General features: G+C 42.1%; 2 protein-coding genes across 4 annotated transcripts in view; one reads left to right on the top strand and one right to left on the bottom strand.

The window, feature by feature from the left end:
* Positions 1–17,037, bottom strand: part of ELL2 (elongation factor for RNA polymerase II 2) — a 71,117-nt gene extending 54,080 nt beyond the window's left edge. The window contains exons 1-2 of one of the 3 annotated variants that reach the window (XM_004263518.2): positions 16,546–17,037; positions 1,920–1,967 (exon numbers count right to left, since the gene is read on the bottom strand). In XM_004263518.2, coding sequence (XP_004263566.1) covers positions 1,920–1,967; positions 16,546–16,692 — 195 coding nt within the window. In that variant the 5' untranslated portion in view covers positions 16,693–17,037. Of the gene's footprint in view, positions 1–1,919; positions 1,968–16,545 lie in introns of those variants that run through there. The other 2 variants (XM_049707073.1, XM_033400865.2) reach the window with 2 other exon arrangements.
* RHOBTB3 (Rho related BTB domain containing 3) overlaps positions 1–19,226 on the top strand; it is a 975,233-nt gene that overhangs the window by 210,258 nt on the left and 745,749 nt on the right. The window lies entirely within an intron of this gene.

Genomic DNA, 19,226 nt, shown 5'->3' with positions numbered 1-19,226 from the left:
AGGGCCAAGTATCCTATAGCTCTCATCCTGCAGCACTCCCTCCTCTCTCTGCATTCATACTCTCCCAACTCCAATAACCATTCATTTGGTTAAAAAGCTTATCTGTTAAAATTCAAACACCCATTAAGATTTACACCTATCAGTCATTTATATCTAAATTACTTTTATCAGTGAACTATATTCAAACAAAGAATAGAGTAGGAAGAGAGAATGGAGCTTGCAAAGATAAACTGGGGAAGCTTGGACACAGAGATAGGAAAGTTTGGGGGAGGTACGTAGGAGATTTCAGAAAGGGAGGTCCAAGGTTTCAAACAGAAACTGCCTGCTTTGTAAAGGTACCTAGGGCCTGGGGGTAACTGGTATGCTACAGAAAATCATATTCCTTCTAAGACTGCTAAAAGCTACATGTTTCTGCATCAAGAGCTTGGAAGCCTGCACATACTGGTTCCTCATTATTCAGTCTAGCCTACTGCCTCCTAAGAAAATGTCCTTCACTTGCATTTCCCTGGCCTCCACGTCCCAACTGGGAGAATGAAAGAATTAAGGGAAGAGGGAAGAAGCAGACACCAAACAAGGTGTCAGCTGCTAGTGAGGGAAAAGCAGCTCAAACCCCACTCTTCTCCTCTGGGTACTGCCCTCTCTTCCCAGATAACCCTTTACTGAAATGGGTAGCCCTGCTGAGCTCAAGAAGTCAGGCCTGCCTCTCGAACATCCCTTCAGATATTGTTGATGCCATTAAAATTTGTAAGAAAATTCAAGAAGCCTCACGTAAACAACTGACACTAATACCTCAAAAATAGTATCAGCATGCGCTAGAGACTATCTAAAAAGCTATGAAACAAAATTCAGAAGAATGCTTGTTCCATTTAGGATCCCATTCATGAACACTCAGTTACTGGGGAGAGAAAAAAAAGGACTTCATTGTAAAGCTATCATGTAGAAGCAAACCTCTGACATCCACACACAAACATCTCCTTCAAGTTAACATTCCACAAGATTTAGAAGTACTCTTAGTTGGTGTTGAATGATACAATTAATCTCCTGACTCTTGAAATGTTTTCAAGTTATAAAGTTTAGAAAGACTGTATTTATTCACATTGAATTTTTACATTTTGTGACATAAACAAAAATTCACAAGTGTATAGATTTATAATAAATAGGAATATGATCTTCCCCCCTCAGGCTGCCTTTTCTCTAGAGCTCTAAAATCCATTTACAGATATTCCAAATCTCCATACTGTAGACAGTATATAGAGACAAATTCAGAAATGCATATTAATTTAAATGAAGGAATGACTGAGTCTATTTAATTAATATTAAATAGTAATAGTAATAATTATGAAATAATATTGACGCTACTCCTGAAAAGTTTATCATCTATTACAAATACAAAATTCATAGGTGCATTTTATTAGGAGTTATCATTTATTATACTTTTAAATCCAGCAATAAAATAGACAATACTTTGTTTATTCTGTGTACTAGAAAAATTCAATTTTCTATATATACATTTCATTTCCTAGTATTAAAGTCCATAGACAGCAGAAGTTTGTTAATATTAACAACAATCACATAATCATAACTTGCCTGAAATTAATAATTCTTTATGGTTACTTAATTGTGGTAAACAAAATATAATCTCATAATACTATGATGTATGTTACACTTCAATAAAAAGGTTAAAAAATCAATTATCTATGACGTGGAAAAAACTACTCTCAATATCTATACCTGAATTACTTAACTAAATCAAGAAGATAATTCAAGTCTTAAAGGTGTCATAAATTTACATTTAGTTACAAAGTTCACAAAATATGAGTGACATTATATTAAGAGGCACAGGTGAAAACAAATTTTAAGACGTAAATATAATAATGTGTAAGATTAGATTTTCTTGCTAAAACAATAAGAGTACTCACCCCTTGGAGCCCTTGGAACTGAATTGAAGGTCGAAAAGGAATTAAATTCTATTAAAAGAAACATAAGAAACAAACACATCAACCTTGGTTACTGGGACATGGAACTAAATGATTAAACTCTAAACCTATGCACTTGGTCAGTGCTATAGTCTGTGAAAACCTTTTCATTACATACTTAGGTTTATATATCATTATATTAAGATGCCTTGATAAATGATACTGCACTGCTGACATTTCTCTGAATACACAACCGAACGTATCTTTTGGCAGTGTAGCTAATCACGTTTTTGAAAATGACTGACATGATTTGGCAAAAAATGATCAGTGTACTAATTCAATTTTACATGAAAAAGTATTATGGCTTAGTTTCTTGATATGTTTTTTAAAAAGGTAGGGGAAAGCAAGAGATAGTCAAAGAAACTTTGCAAAACTCTTAAGAGGACGCTAGAAATATAAAATTAAAATATTTGAGAATGAACTGTGGTTTCCATTTTCTCACATTTTACCAGAGATTAGTTTTTAGTTGAGGGTCAAACAGGTTACCAATCTTCTCACAAGCTTCTCACCAGGAGAATATAATTTCTAGAACAATGTTTTGTTTCATTATGAGCTTTGTCCTGTTCATAATTTTTATATTTTCTCATAGAGTTGTGTATTTAGAACAAAAGCTGAAACTGTAAATATCTACCAGAGTCTCAGGCATGATTTCCTGTACCTAAAGTCACCAGTATGGGACCGGTTCACCACTACTGGAACGCTTTTCCAAACTGCTAACAGAAATTCATGGGGAAATCAGATTTGGGTAACATTTTAATAGTAACACATCAGCCTGTAAACTATTCTTCATACCCTCATATCCAAACCCAATGCACAAAAACAAAAGCAGTGGTTTCTGGTCTCAACTCTACCTTAAAGAAAAATACAGAGGCACCCATATGCCCCTCCCTCAGCCACTGCACATTAACTACTACTTACCAGGTACTTCCCAAAACTTCTCTACAGATTTAAAAGTTTACTAATCAGGATTACAATAAACTAAAGAGAAATAAGGAAAGGATAAGTACTTTAAAAGACAGATCATCTGAATATAAAATCAAGTGGTAGCATTAACCATTCTATTATTATTTATAAAAATGGATAAACATCTTCTTGAAGAAAACATAATAGATACTATTATCATTGTTCTACCACCATAAAAAGATTATTTAACTTTAGACTTGTCAGCAGAATCAAAGCACTACTGGGTGACAAAATTTATTTCTTGGTGTGGGAGAAGTAGGTAACAATTTTTCATAGTGATTCATTCTAATTCACAGTGTTTTATGAAAATATAAAATATAGATTAACGCTAACTTGAATTTCCTTAGAGGGAGAAAACCTCACCCAAACCTACCTTCCATAGCTAAACCTCTACCTGAAGTAATGGTAGCTTGCGTGCAGAAGCCCTGGGGAGGCCCGCTTTGTGTGTAAGTAGGTGGCACTACAATTTAGGTAAGACAGGTGGAGGTTCTAGCTTTCAGAATATTTCAATCAGCCCTGCCTCCTGCTCTCTCTTCAAATCACAAACACTGAACATCTCCTCTGAGGCTGGTTACACTTTCCTCTCTGACTCCTTGCAGGAAGGTTATCTTCAGCTCACCACTGGAATTTGAACTTCTCTATCAAGTTCATCAATTCTTCTTGGCCAAACAAATGCTAACTTTCCTCAATTTTCAAATTGCTCACTTCTTCACTGGATGTCACCTGGAGAAACCACTCCTCCTAGCTCTTTGATCATGCCTTTCACTTTCCTCTTTCTAGATCCAGTCTCCCCTGGAGGCTCACCTTGCCTATTTGGTGATGACTCTGAATCTCTTCCCTATTCCTCAACTTGGCATCTCTCTGCAACTTGCAACTTATCACAGCCTAGGACATTCTGCATTAGAAACTCTCAATGACAGTAAAATTGGCAAACACTAAACCACCTCCGCCCCTCGCCAAACTGGCACCTCTTTCCTACTTTCTGGCAAGGGTGCTTCTATCTTGTTGGTTCTCCAGGCTCACAACCTTAAGTTTAACGCACAGCCTCTTCTCCCTCTCCCCTCACCGCATTCTATTAGGCAATCGCACACTGCTAGAATCACAGAATACCAGGTCCAGAGGTACTCCAGTTGGTGCCCAGCCCCACCCCCCACCCTTAACCACAATGGGCCATGCGTCCCATTAATAACTAAGCTAGGACCAGAATCTAGGACTCAATCTTCCTGTTTTGCCATGCTGTTTTCCTTCTACCATCTTGGGCTCCACACACATCTGTTATGGTAGATCCATGGGCACTTGCTCCTTTATGCCAGAGTTCGCATTTTAGTTGGAGAACATTTGAAAACGATTAAATATTGTACTAGGCTAAGTACTGCTGGGAGGTGCAGTAAGGATTCTCACAAAGAAGAAAAGTATGGGTTAGAAGAGATACTAGAAAAGAGAAAAGGCTCATGGAAAAGATGGCTCTTGAGTAGCAATTTTGAAAAGACAAACTCCAGGGAGATGGAGTGTCCTAAGCAAAAAAGCAAGGAGACAGGAATGGGTACTGTGCAGGCAGACGGCAGGTCTTTTCACACGTGAAACATAACATAAAGGATGAGAATTGGACCTGGTGATCCCTGGCTAATCTATCCTTGACCTCAAAATTTGTCTTCAGTTTTAGCTTCTATCCACTACAGAATAAATAGGACAGTAATTTAAATTTCAGACCTCATAATTTCTAAAGGTTCATCACCCTGTGAAATAACCCTATCCTAATCCCTTCCATTACCCCTTTAGGGATGGCCTTTAAGTCTTGTCTTTGACATGATAAACAACTGGAGGCTCTTCTGATTTTTGGAATAAGAAAGTGAGCTGCTGAAAGAATGAAGTGTTTCACGGAAAGCAGCTCTTTCAGTCATGTGTAAGAAAGACAGAGATCAATTGGGGCTAGGGAAAAGGATTAGACACCAGCTCCAGGGAATGTTTTATTTAGGAACACTCTAGTGATAAAGGCCTAAATTAGTATGGCTTCGTCTGGAGCAAACAGGAGATGGTGGAATGAGCAGACCTTCCCAAGAAAGAATGATAAAATGTGATGAAAGCTTGAATATCAGGTGTACATGCGCACATATGCACAAAAGAAGCAAAGGTGGCTCAGGGCTCTCAATCATCATCTGGGGCCTGTCTGCCCCAGACTCCCTCATATTAAGCTTAGTCTTTACTTTGAAAGCTCCTAGCCTGTTTCAGGTCCCTATCACCAAGCACCTAGACAAAGGCCTTCCTCCCTTCCTTCAATTCCTTCCAAATGGCTACTCATTCAAATAGCTAGCAGAAGCTTTCTCAGATACCACCCTCAGCATGTAACATAGCCTGCAGTGGGTTCTATCAAAGCAAAACAAACTCCTCCACGTAGAAAGCAGACAGTCCAACTATAGGACCAACCAATTTCATCTTCTACTTCCCAACTGTGGCTAAGCAGTGTTAACCTTTTTCAGTCTGTTTGTTTTGTAAACAATTTCCTCTCTATTTCTACCTCCTATTTATCTGTTCTTTCAACCTGGCATACCTTCCCAAACACTATTTTGCCAATCCATACTAATCACTTAACATTCAAGCTTAAGATTAATTTCCTCAGCTAGGCCTTGTTTTAGATAAATCAGAAATCAAAGACTCAATGAGTTTAAGGACCCAATGCAGGTAAATGTGAAAGAGACTGGGTGTAAAGCAACAGGGCCGTGGCGAGTACCTGGGGAATGAATGCCCAGCTGAGAAACGACTCAAATTTTAAAATGTTAAACCTTTTTCTCACCAAACAAAACACTGCTGCCACCATTTTGCTAACTCTGAACCCACTTTAGCTACCATTAGCTATTGTTTTTTCCAGATGCCTGTGTCTGTCGTACCACTACACTGGGGGTGTATTTCTTTCATAGGTTTTCTTACTCCTAGTTGTTATGATACAAAAGAGTCTAACACATATTTAACTTACAAGTATTTATCTACATTATGATAGAAAAAGTATTATAAAATCACTTTGGCTATGTTCTCTTTATATATGCGGTATACAACTATATGCATTATATACTTTATAGATTACTATTCTGGGTTGTATGGACAAAACAATACCACTATGCTTTACATCAACTTACGGATTCTCAAGAGTAATTTTTTTTTAATATAAATTTATTTATTTAGTTTTGGCTGCATGGGGTCTTTATTGCTGCACACGGGCTTTCTCTAGTTGCGGTGAGCAGGGGCTACTCTTCATTGCAGTGTGCAGGCTTCTCACTGTGGTGGCTTCACTTGTTGCAGAGCACAGGCTCTAGGCATGCGGGCTTCAGTAGTTGTGGCTCGTGGGCTCTATCCAATCTTTTGCTTCATGACCTGAATTTAGAACCTAACCTCCTGATATGCTTAGAGTTCTATCTGTATTGCTTGATTCCTCAACAAAAACGATAACTTGTTTTTGTTTACATAGTTTTGTAATGTACAGAGTATTTTTATATCCACAGTCTCAAGTGAGGCCTCCTAAAACCAGCCGTGGGTGGTAGGAAGACATCATCATCCCCCATTTCAGAGGGAGATAAACGAGTCTCCAACAGGCAAAGTTCATTGCTCAGAATCACCAAGCTAGTGGTTAGCAGAGTTGGACCTCAAATCCAGACTTCTGAATTTCAAATACAGTACCCTTTCCTTATCTTGCCTCTGTAACAGGTTACCTCCTAGGGCTGAACATGAAAAGCACTTAAATGCTCATTCAATTCTTCTGGCATTTTGTTTCCAAAGAAAATGAATTTTATAAAATCATTATAATTTCCAAGGTTCAGCTTCTGATTAAATAAAAACTAAAAAAAACAGTTTTGTTTTTTTTTTCTGTAAGGACCATGTATAGTAAAGGAACATATATAAATATTTGTGTTAACATTTTTCATTAAAAACTGACAAAGGATTAATCTCCAAAATTTACAAGCAGCTCATGCAGCTCAATATCAAAAAAACAAACAACCCAATCCAAAAATGGGCAGAAGACCTAAATAGACATTTCTCCAAAGAAGATATACAGATTGCCAACAAACACATGAAAGAATGCTCAACATCACTAATCATTTGAGAAATGCAAATCAAAAATACAATGAGGTATCACCTCACACCGGTCAGAATGGTCATCATCAAAAAATCTACAAACAATAAATGCTGGAGAGGGTGTGGAGAAAAGGGAACCCTCTTGCATTGTTGGTGGGAATGTAAATTGATACAGCCACTATGGAGATCAGTATGGAGGTTCCTTAAAAAACTAAGAATAGAACTACCATATGAACCAGCAATCCCACTACCAGGCATATACTCTGAGAAAACCATAATTCAAAGAGTCATGTACCACAATGTTCACTGCAGCACTATTTACAATAGCCAGGACATGGAAGCAACCTAAGTGTCCATCGACAGATGAATGCGTAAAGAAGATGTGGTACATATATACAATGGAATATTACTCAGCCATAAAAAGAAACAAAATTGAGTTATTTGTAGTGAGGTGGATGGACCTAGAGACTCTCATACAGAGTGAAGTAAGTCAAAGAGAAAAACAAATACCGTATGCTAACACATATATATGGAATCTAAAAAAAAAAAAAAAGGTCTGAAGAACGTAGGGGCAGGACAGGAATAAAGACGCAGATGTAGAGAATGGACTGAATGGACTTGAGGACACGGGGAGGGGGAAGGGTAAGCTGGGATGAAGTGAGAGTGGCATGGACATACATACACTACCAAATGTAAAATAGATAGCTAGTGGGAAGCAGCCACATAGCACAGGGAGATCAGCTAGGTGCTTTGTGACCACTTAGAGGGGTGGGGTGGGGGGAGGGTGAGAGGGAGACGCAAGAGGGAGGAGATATGGGGATATTTGTATATGCATAGCTGATTCACTTTGTTATAAAGCAGAAACTAATACACCATTATAAAGCAATTATACTCCAATAAAGATGTTTAAAAAAAAGGAATTGTGTTTGGGTCTGTTAAGTTTAGATAACCTATTAAACTTTGATAAAGAGATCAGGTGTTGAAAATTAGTGCCTGGAAATGGAGGAAGGTCAGAGCTGGAGATAAATATTTGGAGGTCGTTAACATATAGATGACATTTAAATCCACAGGACTAGATGAGCTCACCTAGGGAAGTGAATAGATAAAGAGAAGGGAACTGGGACCTCCACCTTTCAGAGGCCAGTCAAGCAGCGGATAATCAGCAGAGGAGACTGACAAAGAATGGCCAGGGAAGTGGGAGGAAAATCAGGAAAGTGTTTCTAGCAGGAAGGAGTAGTCAACTGGATGGCATGATGCTGAGGTCAGGTAAGACAGGAACAGAGAGATGACCACTAGATTTGACAACAAGGGACCTAGTCAGGTGCAATCTCAGGGATGTGATGGACACAACCCAGCTGGAGTGGGCTGAACAGAGGATGGGAGATGAAAAAGCAGACACTATTTCTCAGACATATCCTCAAACATAATCCTCTCTTTAGGTGTCCCCTTGCACAGAGACTTTATTGTATATATGTATGTATGTATGTATGTATGTATGTATGTATTATGTCTGCTTGTTTCTACTAAGGTACGAGCACTTTCTGGACCATCCCTGACTTATTCAACTTTATATATACAGTGCCTAGTACTATGCCTGGCACATATCAGAAGATAAACAAACACTGGCTAAATGAATAAATGCATATTTGACAGTTATAGGTATAATTCCTGTTCCTACCTCTTAGTCTTTTATTAAAGAAAAATACATCTCAAGACACTCAACTGAGTTTTTACCACATGGATGTGTTTTCTGGCTATCTGAGGCATCATGGTTTCCAACAATGAAAACCAAAAGCCATGATACTAAGTAAATGTCTTTTAAAAATCTGCTAACATGTAAATTTACAAGTAAGCATATTTAGATCCTAAAGTATCTCAAAGAATCTTATTTGAAAGTTCATGCCTGGCTCCACACTTGAACAAGCTCACTCTTCATGGGAAAAGTCTTCTAGCTAAGGTTATCTCCATGGACCATGAACCAAGTGCCCATAACTAGTCCATGACAATGTATATGTATAACAGAAGTTTCATGTACTCATGATTATTTTTTGGTTTGTTTTTCACAAACTGTCAAACAAAAAAAAGAGAATCAAAACACCAAAACAGAAATGAAAGTAATCTGGAAGTGAAAACACTGACCCTTGCAAGGCCTTTAGGAATCTTTTAAAAATGATGCTTGAAATGTAAATCCAGGCACATTGTAGAGAGTTACTTAATGTTTCAATAATCACTTGGGACAGAAACCATGGAAAGTATGATCTTCACGTTAAAATCAAATTCAATTTTCATATCATCTGTACTCTACGACAGTCTTAAGTGCAATTTATAGAGAACGTTATTGGATAAGGGAAGCCTATAAAAATCCGAGCAAAATTTGAAAATCCCTGTTCAAAACCAAAATTTCTTCCACCTAATAATTTCAACTTCCCCCAAAACATTACCAATCCCCAAAATTTCCATCCAAATGGAAAAGTTTGAGACATGTAAATAATATGGCATTGTTCTAGTCTAGCCTCAGACCCAAATATACTTCTCAAATATAAAACATCTAATCAAACCTAAGTCTAGTCACCAAACAACAGACTGAGTGAACATCCACTAAAATGGTACTTTATCTCCCCCACCCCACCCCACCCTCCCAATAGCTTCTGATTTCCCTTTTTTTTTACTAAGGGTACCCCTCCTAGTGCTGATGGCTAGAAATTTCCATTTAACCCTGTTCCTTTAAAATCTGTTATTGAGTTCTATAGATTCTATTCATCTGTAATGTCTTGTCTCTCACTAGCATCAGTTTAGATCCCACTCATCTCTGACCTGGACCACATACTTCCTCCTAACTTGTCTACTGCCTTCCAGATTCATCTTATACTCATCATGCACACTGAGGCCAGTATAATCCTAAAGCATTAGCTCAAATCACCTTAAATTTCTACTCAGTGTCTCTCCAGTTTTGAGAGAATAAACTCCAACCTGCTCCAGTCTCCCTTTCCTCTTAAATCCAACTATATTTTCTCCAACACTCGAGGTTAAGTGGAACAAGGGTCTTCCTTGCAATTCTCAAAGCCTGCCTTAGCTTTTCTACTGCTGTCCTTTCCTTTCCTGTGCCATTCCTTCTGCTGGAGATGTGATTCCCCCCATCTAGTCTCTGCCTGTTAAAATCCTAAAACCCAAAGATGTTTTTTAGACCAATAACATATAGGATCCCCAACAAGAAAGAAACTTATGCTCTTTGTCTAACAACCTAGTTATTATTGAACTAGTAGCAAATGCTCTGACTACTGAGTTCAATTCAAGGTGCTAATTTGATTCATGGATCTTTACGGAGCATATAGTCTAATTAATAAGATTCTCTCTTTTTATATCCTATATTAAATTGCTAGCCATGAGATTCCAGGTTTGGCCTTTGCTGGCAAAATATTAGTGGAAGCCCTTAAACCAGTTCTTCCTAAAGATTTAACGTGGCTCTAAAGTGCCATAATGCCACAACCAAAATGGTTAGATAGGTAGATAAATTGAAAGGAAGGGAGGGAGGGAAAGACAAGAAAGCAATTCTCCATAAATCTGACCTGATTTATGCCATGTTTTTCAGCTTCAATTTGGCTGTAGAGACACAGTCATTAATTTACTGTATTCTACTCCAGACCTGCTTTTCTAGATTTTTGCATTAAGTCATGGGAAATGTCCTATGGAGCTGAGGTATGCAGGAGAGTCAAATGTGCTGTGGTTATATACATGCTCTTTTCTTTATTCTAAAACTCAGCTCACCTTACATGAAGAAATGCCCATATCATCACATTTTAGGGACATCTTCTCAAATACTCCAAATACATTTGACTCAAACTGGCAAATAACTGGGCTGAACTCTGGTGCCACGGTCCTGAGCCTCTCTGTAGTCACAGCAAGTTGTTAAAAATGACCCAGCAGTGGTTCTCCTGAAATTCTCATTTTTCTCACTTTGCCGGCTTTATCACAAATTACCTAATAAGCGCTATGTGCACAGCTTCCATAGTTTTTCACAAGTGCAAATGGAGCAAATGGAAAAGTTGGATCTGGTGACTGTCCTTGATAAGCTTTCCTGTAAATCATTCCGAGAATTTTACACCCCTTTCCTTTTAAATTCTTTTGTTGAACATGTTCCAATCCTTCACATATGTTCTTTCTTTCTCCTCTCAGTGCTGGTGCCAAGGTTCCCTGTCTATCTCTTTAGGCAATCTGGCTACTGCTTTTCACTAGGAGGAGCACCCTTCTTTGCACTGAACACCTGATCAGCTGAAAAAACTTTTCAAACACTTATTGCAAAAGGGGGCACAAACTTGACTTTACTTGATAAAAAGCATTTTAATATCAAGTTCAGCCTGAAGATGGGTCTAAGTTAAAGTCAATAAGATTAACTTATTTTAATTAAAACTGGCTATATTTAAAAACTGCAACAAAAGGAATCTGCTAAGGCAAACCTCATTGTTTTACTTAGTAAACATGTCAGCAGCAGTGGCAGCTCTGTGCTGGCAGGTCTGGATGCTTGAGTGGTGCCTTAAGGAGAACAGGGTCTTCTGTATTTGTAAAAGCAGATTATTGAACACACATGTACACACTCAAAATTGTTTGAGGGCAGGCACAAAAACGAAGAGATAGGAAAAAGTAAGGTATGAGTCTTTTTGTGCCTTAAACCACAATGAGTCAAATGCTGATATGTTCACGAGGTAAAAAGAAAGGAAAGGAGAGGATATCTCCTACTCCATGACCTGTGGGATCGGTGATTTTATAAGATCACAGAACACATTAAAGGGAGCTATTGTGAAGAACAGTAACTTTAGAGGTTTACATAAGACTTTATGCTTTGACTGGAAATAACAGTATCTAGTAATACTGAAAGAGACTGAATTCCTCATGCAAAATTAAACGTAAGTATATTTGTACAAATTTTCAAAACACTACCATTTTCCTAGAAGACACTAATCAAAGCAGGGAAATTTAAAGCCAATAATTGGAGTTGGCAAGAGAATGTGTTAACAGAATCCTTCTTAAAGTCATCTCCTTTCTCATCTCCAGGCATAGAGAATGAATGGCCCCTGCTTCCAGATGCATCTATGCAAGACTTTTTATGTAATAGTTGGATAAACATGACAGTATTATTTGAGCCACCACCTTTGAAACTTTGAGTAAACATTAAAAAAAAATCAACAGGCTCAGCAAAAAGAGAATCTGAAAACAAAATTTTGATAAGATTTTTGTTACTACCAAATGAGTTACTCAAATGTCAAAATAAAGCCAGCTACAAATTACTGAAGGAATTGGCTAAAATAAATTTTAGAATTTTGAGGTTTAATTTGAAATAGTTTTAGGATACATTTGGGAGAAATATGTAATTACAGTAACATATGCTCATTTAAAATATGTGAGGCTTATATAGACCACAAATTCAGACATCAGTTTAGAATGACTATAAAGTTGTAATATGTGATTTTTATTTAGTAACCTGTACCTTCATTCAAAATAACCTATCTATAGGAAAAAAAAAGTAGTTTTGCAATATATACTAAATATCTGTGTAAGTATTCTGAGTTCATTCTGCAAACCATGAAAATAACTTTCCAGTTAACACTTTTTTATATATATAATCAACTTGAAACTGTCTCTGTATTCAAACTGAGTGGAAAACAACTTTTAGAAGATATTTACTCCAACTATAACTCCCATTCCTGGAATCACAATGTCTCTATCCCGCACCCCAATCTCTGTTTAAAAGGTTCCCAAGTTAGCTTTCCTCATTTCTTCTCTAAAAATAGAAAACTTGAGTAATGAAGGTCAATTAGGTTTGTTTGTCTTTCAAAACAGTGAGGAATTGTTTCTAATTAAAAGATTCTGTTTCCATGAACTCTAATAAGTTCAGATACTTGCTCAATTATATCTAAAGAACATCTGTATTTAGCCTAAGTCATAGTTTCCTAAAATTCTTAAATTTACCTCCCTGAAGTCTTAGGTCAAGTGGATTAATTTAGGACAGTAAATCCAATGGACAAAATAATCTAGATAAAAATAACTCTCTGATGCTTAATTTAGGAAATTAACCTGTTGAAATTTCTGGCTCTTAGAAAGTCATCAGAAGAGGAGTCATAACATTGCATGGGCCAAAGCCACTTGGAGGCCACTTGTCAAGCATCAAGCACCTTCCTATCTAAGCACAGGAATGGTAGGAGCAGTTTTATATGAGAAGTTAAAGCCATCCTGCCCCCCTCCCCAGGAGAGAATAGAAACTTCTCCCTGACTAGCCAATGCATTCCAACATTTTTCCAAACGCAGCTACAATTTAAAGTTAGGAGCCCTAATTTGATAAGGGTGGAAAGTGAAAGCGTAAAAGACCAAGTATGTATCCTTCTACTGGAGGAGAAAAGCTCGGCCATATGCCCACTGCTGGCAACTTTACCGTGTTGATGGGGGAGCCGTGGTCTGGCCCTAGTCAGGAGGTGGGACACTGAGGACACATTGTGGGAGACTTGGCTGAACACACCAGAGGATACTGTAGTAAGTTCCAACAGTACCTCATTTCTTTTTCTTCTGTCTCTTCCCACTTTTCAGCTGTCTGAAGTTAACAGTCTCACCCCAAATCCTGCTTTTCCAAGCCCCTTAAGAAGTGTTTCTGTGGCCAAAGTGACAGTGAGGCCTGGGGACAGGAACTGGTTAAGTCAGAAACAAGGCAGTGTCCAACTACAACGGCCAAGTCAGCTTATTTCTTCCTCCTCTCCCTGCATAGTACTGCTTCTACTACCAACTTTTAGAAGAAAAGGAATCCACGGATTGTCTCAATCTACCTGGGTCCAACTCAGAAGGGTAGAGGGAGTTGGAAAAGTCTTCTCCCTTTCCCTTCTCTGCCTCTGTACAGATTGACTAGATACATTAATTTGCATGCACAGAGATGGAAACAGATGGTAATGATATTAATAGGCAACAGAAGTAGTCAGGACCAAGGAAAGCCATTGACTTTGGTACCTTTGACTGTAAAAATAAATAAATATAACTTAAAAAAAATCAAGAACTAAGTGGTGGGTTGGAAGAGGAAGAATTTTTGATCTGCTGTTTCTTAAGACAGTGGTATATATGTGGAGCTTTTAGAATCCAAGCATTCCAACTTTAATCCCAAGCACGTAAACACTAAGGTGCAGGAGGCAGAAATGAAGGGAGAAAAACAAACAGCATTCTCAGTGAGCACTGGGGGCTTCTCTGCCACCTCTCTCTCCCTGGGTACCATCCCTTCCCTGTGCGGGCCTCCTCACCCACCTCTTCCGGGTGTCTGTCAATCTTGTTGTGATCAGCTGTACAGTATGCCAGTTGTCCCCCCAAGGTGGCTGGTTGACCTACTGTCCCCAGAGATGCCTCTCCCCACCCCTGTGTGTCAGTCTTTATCTGCTCCCTGGGTCTGTTTCTGACTGGAGGTTGGCCTCCTCCTGCTGGCCTCTTCCTCTCCAGTGTTTTTCTCTTTACATACCCTGACCTACCTTCTTCCCACTGTCATTCCTTCCCACACCCTCCTCTTGGAACAGGCAAGCTTATCTCTCCATCTTGCAGGGCTGAGTTTCTCTCCAGTGTCTGCCCCTGTGTCCCTCTGCCTGCCTATCTGGCTTCCCCGAGATGGGCCTCCCACTCCATGCTGGTGCTGGTCTCTTCCCTGCAGATGCACCTGTCTGCGAGTAGCTACTGACACATGCAGTTTTTATTTCTTGTATTTCCTCGCATTCCTATTGCTGTGTGACTTCCCAGTCATACATGAGACCCTCTTTCCCTGAGACTTCATGGTGTGTAGGAAAAGTATCTTTCTCCCTGTGCATGCACTCCTCCCTCCACCCCCGAGTCTGAGTGTTTTTCGCCTATGCTTCTCTGGTGGGTAACTCATATGTCCTGGAATGTACATCCATGTGTCCACTCAATTCTGTGAGTGCCATCCTGAGGGCATGCTCATTTCTGAGTCTCTCCTGCTGTTTACATGTACACTATCATGTGAGCTCATGTACTCCTCAAGCTGTGCACAACTGTGTGCCTCCTCCTGTGTGCATGCTTATGTAGGGGCCCCCTGAAGGTAAGTCTCCCTTGGCCCAGGTTCACACCTCTCCTGCGGTTTTGCCTCCAACTCTGGGCCTTCCTTCCAAGCATTTAAAGGGCCTGGCACTAGTGGGAGCTCAACAGATGTTAATTCCTTTCTCCACTTTTATCTGAATAACTATGAGCGTGTCTGGGTATCCCTCTGGCCCTGCTTTATGAGATCAGTTAATCGGAGCGTGTTTCCTTGACATGGACTTGGCTATTTGTCGGGATACCCTGTGGGTTCTCTGCTCCACGGACGGTCTCTCTTCTCAGAGTGACTGTTACCGGTCCCTCATATGGTATATCCCTCCCCTTATGCGATGCGTCCACTGTCTCCCTCACTCATTCACAGTACTGCATCTCCATAAACGGCTTCCCTAGGCACTCCGGTTGCGGCGTTTCTTCGCTATGCCTCCCACTCTATCCCTCACTTTTTTTTTTTTTTTTTTAAACGTGAAAACGCGTCCCTGGGTTTGTCCTCCAACTGCCGAGTACGTGAGCCTTCGCTGTGCTCGAGTTGTGTGTGTCCATGGATCTCTCTCCGGGACGCGGTGCGGGGTGAGAAACCCGAGTCTGCCCGGGACGCAGTGTATCCCCGCCCCCGCCCCCGCCCCGGACCCTCGATCCAAGTTTCCAAGTCTGTGAATCCGCCTCAGACGCGAGCGACGCGTCTTTCGGGTATGAGGAGCCACGGAGACTCTCTCCTCAGTAACCGATGTCTCTGCTCCCGGGTGAGCGCTGGCTGTGTGTGGCTCTCGCTACGCGGTGTTGTGTCTCTGGGAACGCGAAGCGCCCGTGTGCCCGAGTCTCTGGAAGTGTAAGGTGTGTCCCCCTCCTCCCTCATACGCGGACTGTCTGTGCCTCAGCCTTTCCGAGTACACGGTGTGCCCCCCGCCCCCATAAGCTCAGCGCCTGTATCCCCAAGTTCTTGCGAGTACAATGTGTATCCCACCTTCATACGCGGAGCGCCTGTGTCCCGGTCTCTGCTGGTCCGCGGTGGTACCCCCAAAACGCGGACGATTAGTGCCCGCCGGTCCTCTCGGGTTCGTTACCCGGACGCTGCCCTCTGACCCCTCCCCACCCCCCCGACACGCCGTGGGCAGAAGAGCCATCTCACTCGTCTCCCTGTTGCCTTTCTCCCTCACTGGGACAGAAAAGGCTAGAAAACCCGGGCGCCGTCGGAAAGTCCCGCAGCGGCTGCGCAGCCGAGCCAGGGCTGCGGCTGCCTCGGCCCCGCCGCCAGGGGCCGCCCGCCCGCCCGCCTCCCAACGCCCAAGCGCCCAGCTGGCCCGGGACGGCGGCGTCAGCGACCCTGCCCGGCCCTGCCCAGCCCTGCCGCCGCGGGCGCTGACAGCGAGCCCCTGCTCCACCGGCCTCAAGCCAGGTGCCGGTGGCAGGGAGAGGCGCGGCGGGGCAGCGAGGGACGCCCTCTTCCTTCCCGAGCCCGGCCAACTGCCCAGCTCACCTCGTGGCTCTGGTAGGTCTCGAGCGCGCGGATCGCCGTCTCGGTGAGCTTCACATGCAGTACGGTGGTGTTGTCCTGTCCCAGCCTCCCGCACGACAGCCCATAGCGCTGCTCCTCCCGCAGGCCCGCCGCCCCCCCTGCCGCCATCTTAAACTCCCCGGGGTACCGCCGCCGACGCCGCTCGGGCTCTAGCCTCCACTGCGGCCGCGGCTGCTCGGGCTTCTGCAGCCGCCGCCACAGCTACGGCCATCCCGCTGCTGACGTACTGTCATATACTGCGCGCAGCCAGACCTCGGGCTGCCACCGCCGCCACCCGCCCCACCCTCCGGCCTCGTGCCCCGCCCCGGGCTCGTCTCATTGGCCCCGGTCCCCTCAGAGCCGTCCTCATTGGCCGCCCTCCACTCTCACGGGGGCGGAGCCCAAAGTCGCTGGAGTTTGCTCCCGGGACGGGACGTCCGAGAGGTAAGAGGCTGACGTCGAGGTGACGCGCCAACTTAATCGCACCTGACGTCACGTCTGGTCGTCTTGGCCCACTGGCCGCTATTGGCCAGGCTGGTTTGGGGGATCCCCTGCTAATTGGGTGTCCAGATTGCCTGGTCTGGTTACCTGGGGTCGAAGCCCCGCCCCTTGGGGGTATAGTAGTAGAGAGCCGGAGTGTAGGGGGGAGTCTCTTCCTGCGCTGGTGGTCCTTGGAGAGGAGGATTCCCACCCCGAATGTGAGGCCAAGTAAGGACTTCGTCCCCCGACGGCTGCGTTAGTTTGTGGAGTAGGATGTGTGCGTGTGAGGGAGGTCGCTGTAGGCTGAGTCACTGGAGAGTCTCTCCTCAAAACTCATTGCTATTGCTGTGAGACCGAAATGGGGGAGGGTGCCCTTCTCCGTCATTTCACCCTAAATTTGAAATTAGTGAGTTGGCCCTTGGTTTTAAGAGTTTCTGCTAGATTGTGTGGAGCATCTTATGTACAACACCATGCCTAAAGGTTAAATCCCTTTGGTGTGGTGGGCATAGTACTAAAGAAAACGGAATTTAAAGGTTTTTCCCACGCCATGCCCTGTTGTGATCCCAGAGAAACGGTATTCCGTTCCTTTGGAGTTCGCCATAGGAACAGGGTTGTGCCTTTTTATGGGACTTGGAGCGGCAGTTAGGATTTTCCTTTCAAAGGGCAGTGGAAGACTGTAAGCGTCCTTGACCTAAATTAAGAGAAACAGCGACATCATTCTCCGGTTCGTTTGGGTTCTGTCCATTTCATTTGACAGGGATGTGGGAAAACCTAGAGTTTAAGCTATTGATGTTAACCGTAGGAGATGGGTGTGTGAGGGGCTGCGGAGGCTGGGCATACTTTCCGTTCCTCGCGATGCTCCATGTGTAGGCGTGGCTAAAGGAGGAAGCCTAATCAGGAGCCCTCTTCAGGCTGTGTGTGGAGGGATTGACAGGCTTCCCGTCAGAGGGGATGAGTTAACAGGGTGATCAGCACCACCAGATAAAAACAAACCGTTCAAAGGCTTGAAACTGTAGCAAGGCAGTTTTTAAAAATGATTATTATTTTTAAATTTGAGACGATTTTTGTTTCCCTCAGATTGTAAAACCTTGTTGCGTTTTACAGGGATTCCCCAGAAAAATTATAGGCATTTAATCAGTATTTCCCATACTTTTTAATTGGATAGGGCTATGATTTTCCAGAAAGGTCCAAGTGGGATTGTTTTCATGATTCACCCCCTCCCCTTAATAAATCCTCTAGCCTACATGTACACCACCTCTTGATTCAGACCCTCAAGCATTGTATGTGTATAATACAAATTACAGAACGAATTCTCCTTCCACAGAATATGGGTTAAGTGGAAACATCTGTATTAAGTGTTGTTACATCACAGGAGAACATTTTTAAAATTGATTTAACTTCAATCCACTAGATTTGGCTAGCTGTTAAGGCGTGATTAACACTTGTTAATTTAGTTTACTAGTGTTAATTATCTTAAATTCATTGAATAAATTAAGGCAATCACAAAATTTTTTTTAAAGTCTTATACTTGAATTATTCTTTTTTCCTGTTTGCTTTGCTCTTTGATAGGGAAGGACTGACTGACCACATATCTAAAGTTTTAATTATTTCGGGGTGGGGAGGAGAGTTTGACCAGAACAAGTAAAACCTGTATACCATTGCTTTTCTGGTGAAGGTGGGTAAATCCCCGCCCACATGGCATCTTAACTTGGCCTCCTCTTACTCAGAACTTCTGATGACATCCAAGGGGTGGGGGAGGAGCAAGGGTGGTTTTCACTGTAGTTTTTAAATGTCTGACCCACAGCCCCTTAATAGAAATTGATTTTCTTTTCTTAGTTGTGGTAGGAAAATTTTTCTCATGCTGTATTTTAGTGAGTAACCTAATCTTTCAGTGAGTAATACAGTATATTATTGTAGTGAGTTATTGTTTGTATTTTTCCTCTTTTGAGCATTTTGACTATGGAAGGAAGCAATGAACATGTACAAGACAATAGGGTAGGGGCTTCCCTGGTGGCGCGGTGGTTGGGAGTCTGCCTGCCGATGCAGGGGACATGGGTTCGAGCCCTGCTCTGGGAGGATCCCGCATGCCGCGGAGCAACTGAGCCCGTGAGCCACAACTATTGAGCCTGCGCGTCTGGAGCCTGTGCTCCGCAACAAGACAGGCCACGATAGTGAAAGGCCCG

Source organism: Orcinus orca, chromosome 3 (assembly GCF_937001465.1).
Source record: "Orcinus orca chromosome 3, mOrcOrc1.1, whole genome shotgun sequence".
Lineage (NCBI taxonomy): Eukaryota > Metazoa > Chordata > Mammalia > Artiodactyla > Delphinidae > Orcinus > Orcinus orca.
Note: the sequence above shows the minus strand (reverse complement) of the source record. Positions and strands in the feature narration are given on the sequence as shown.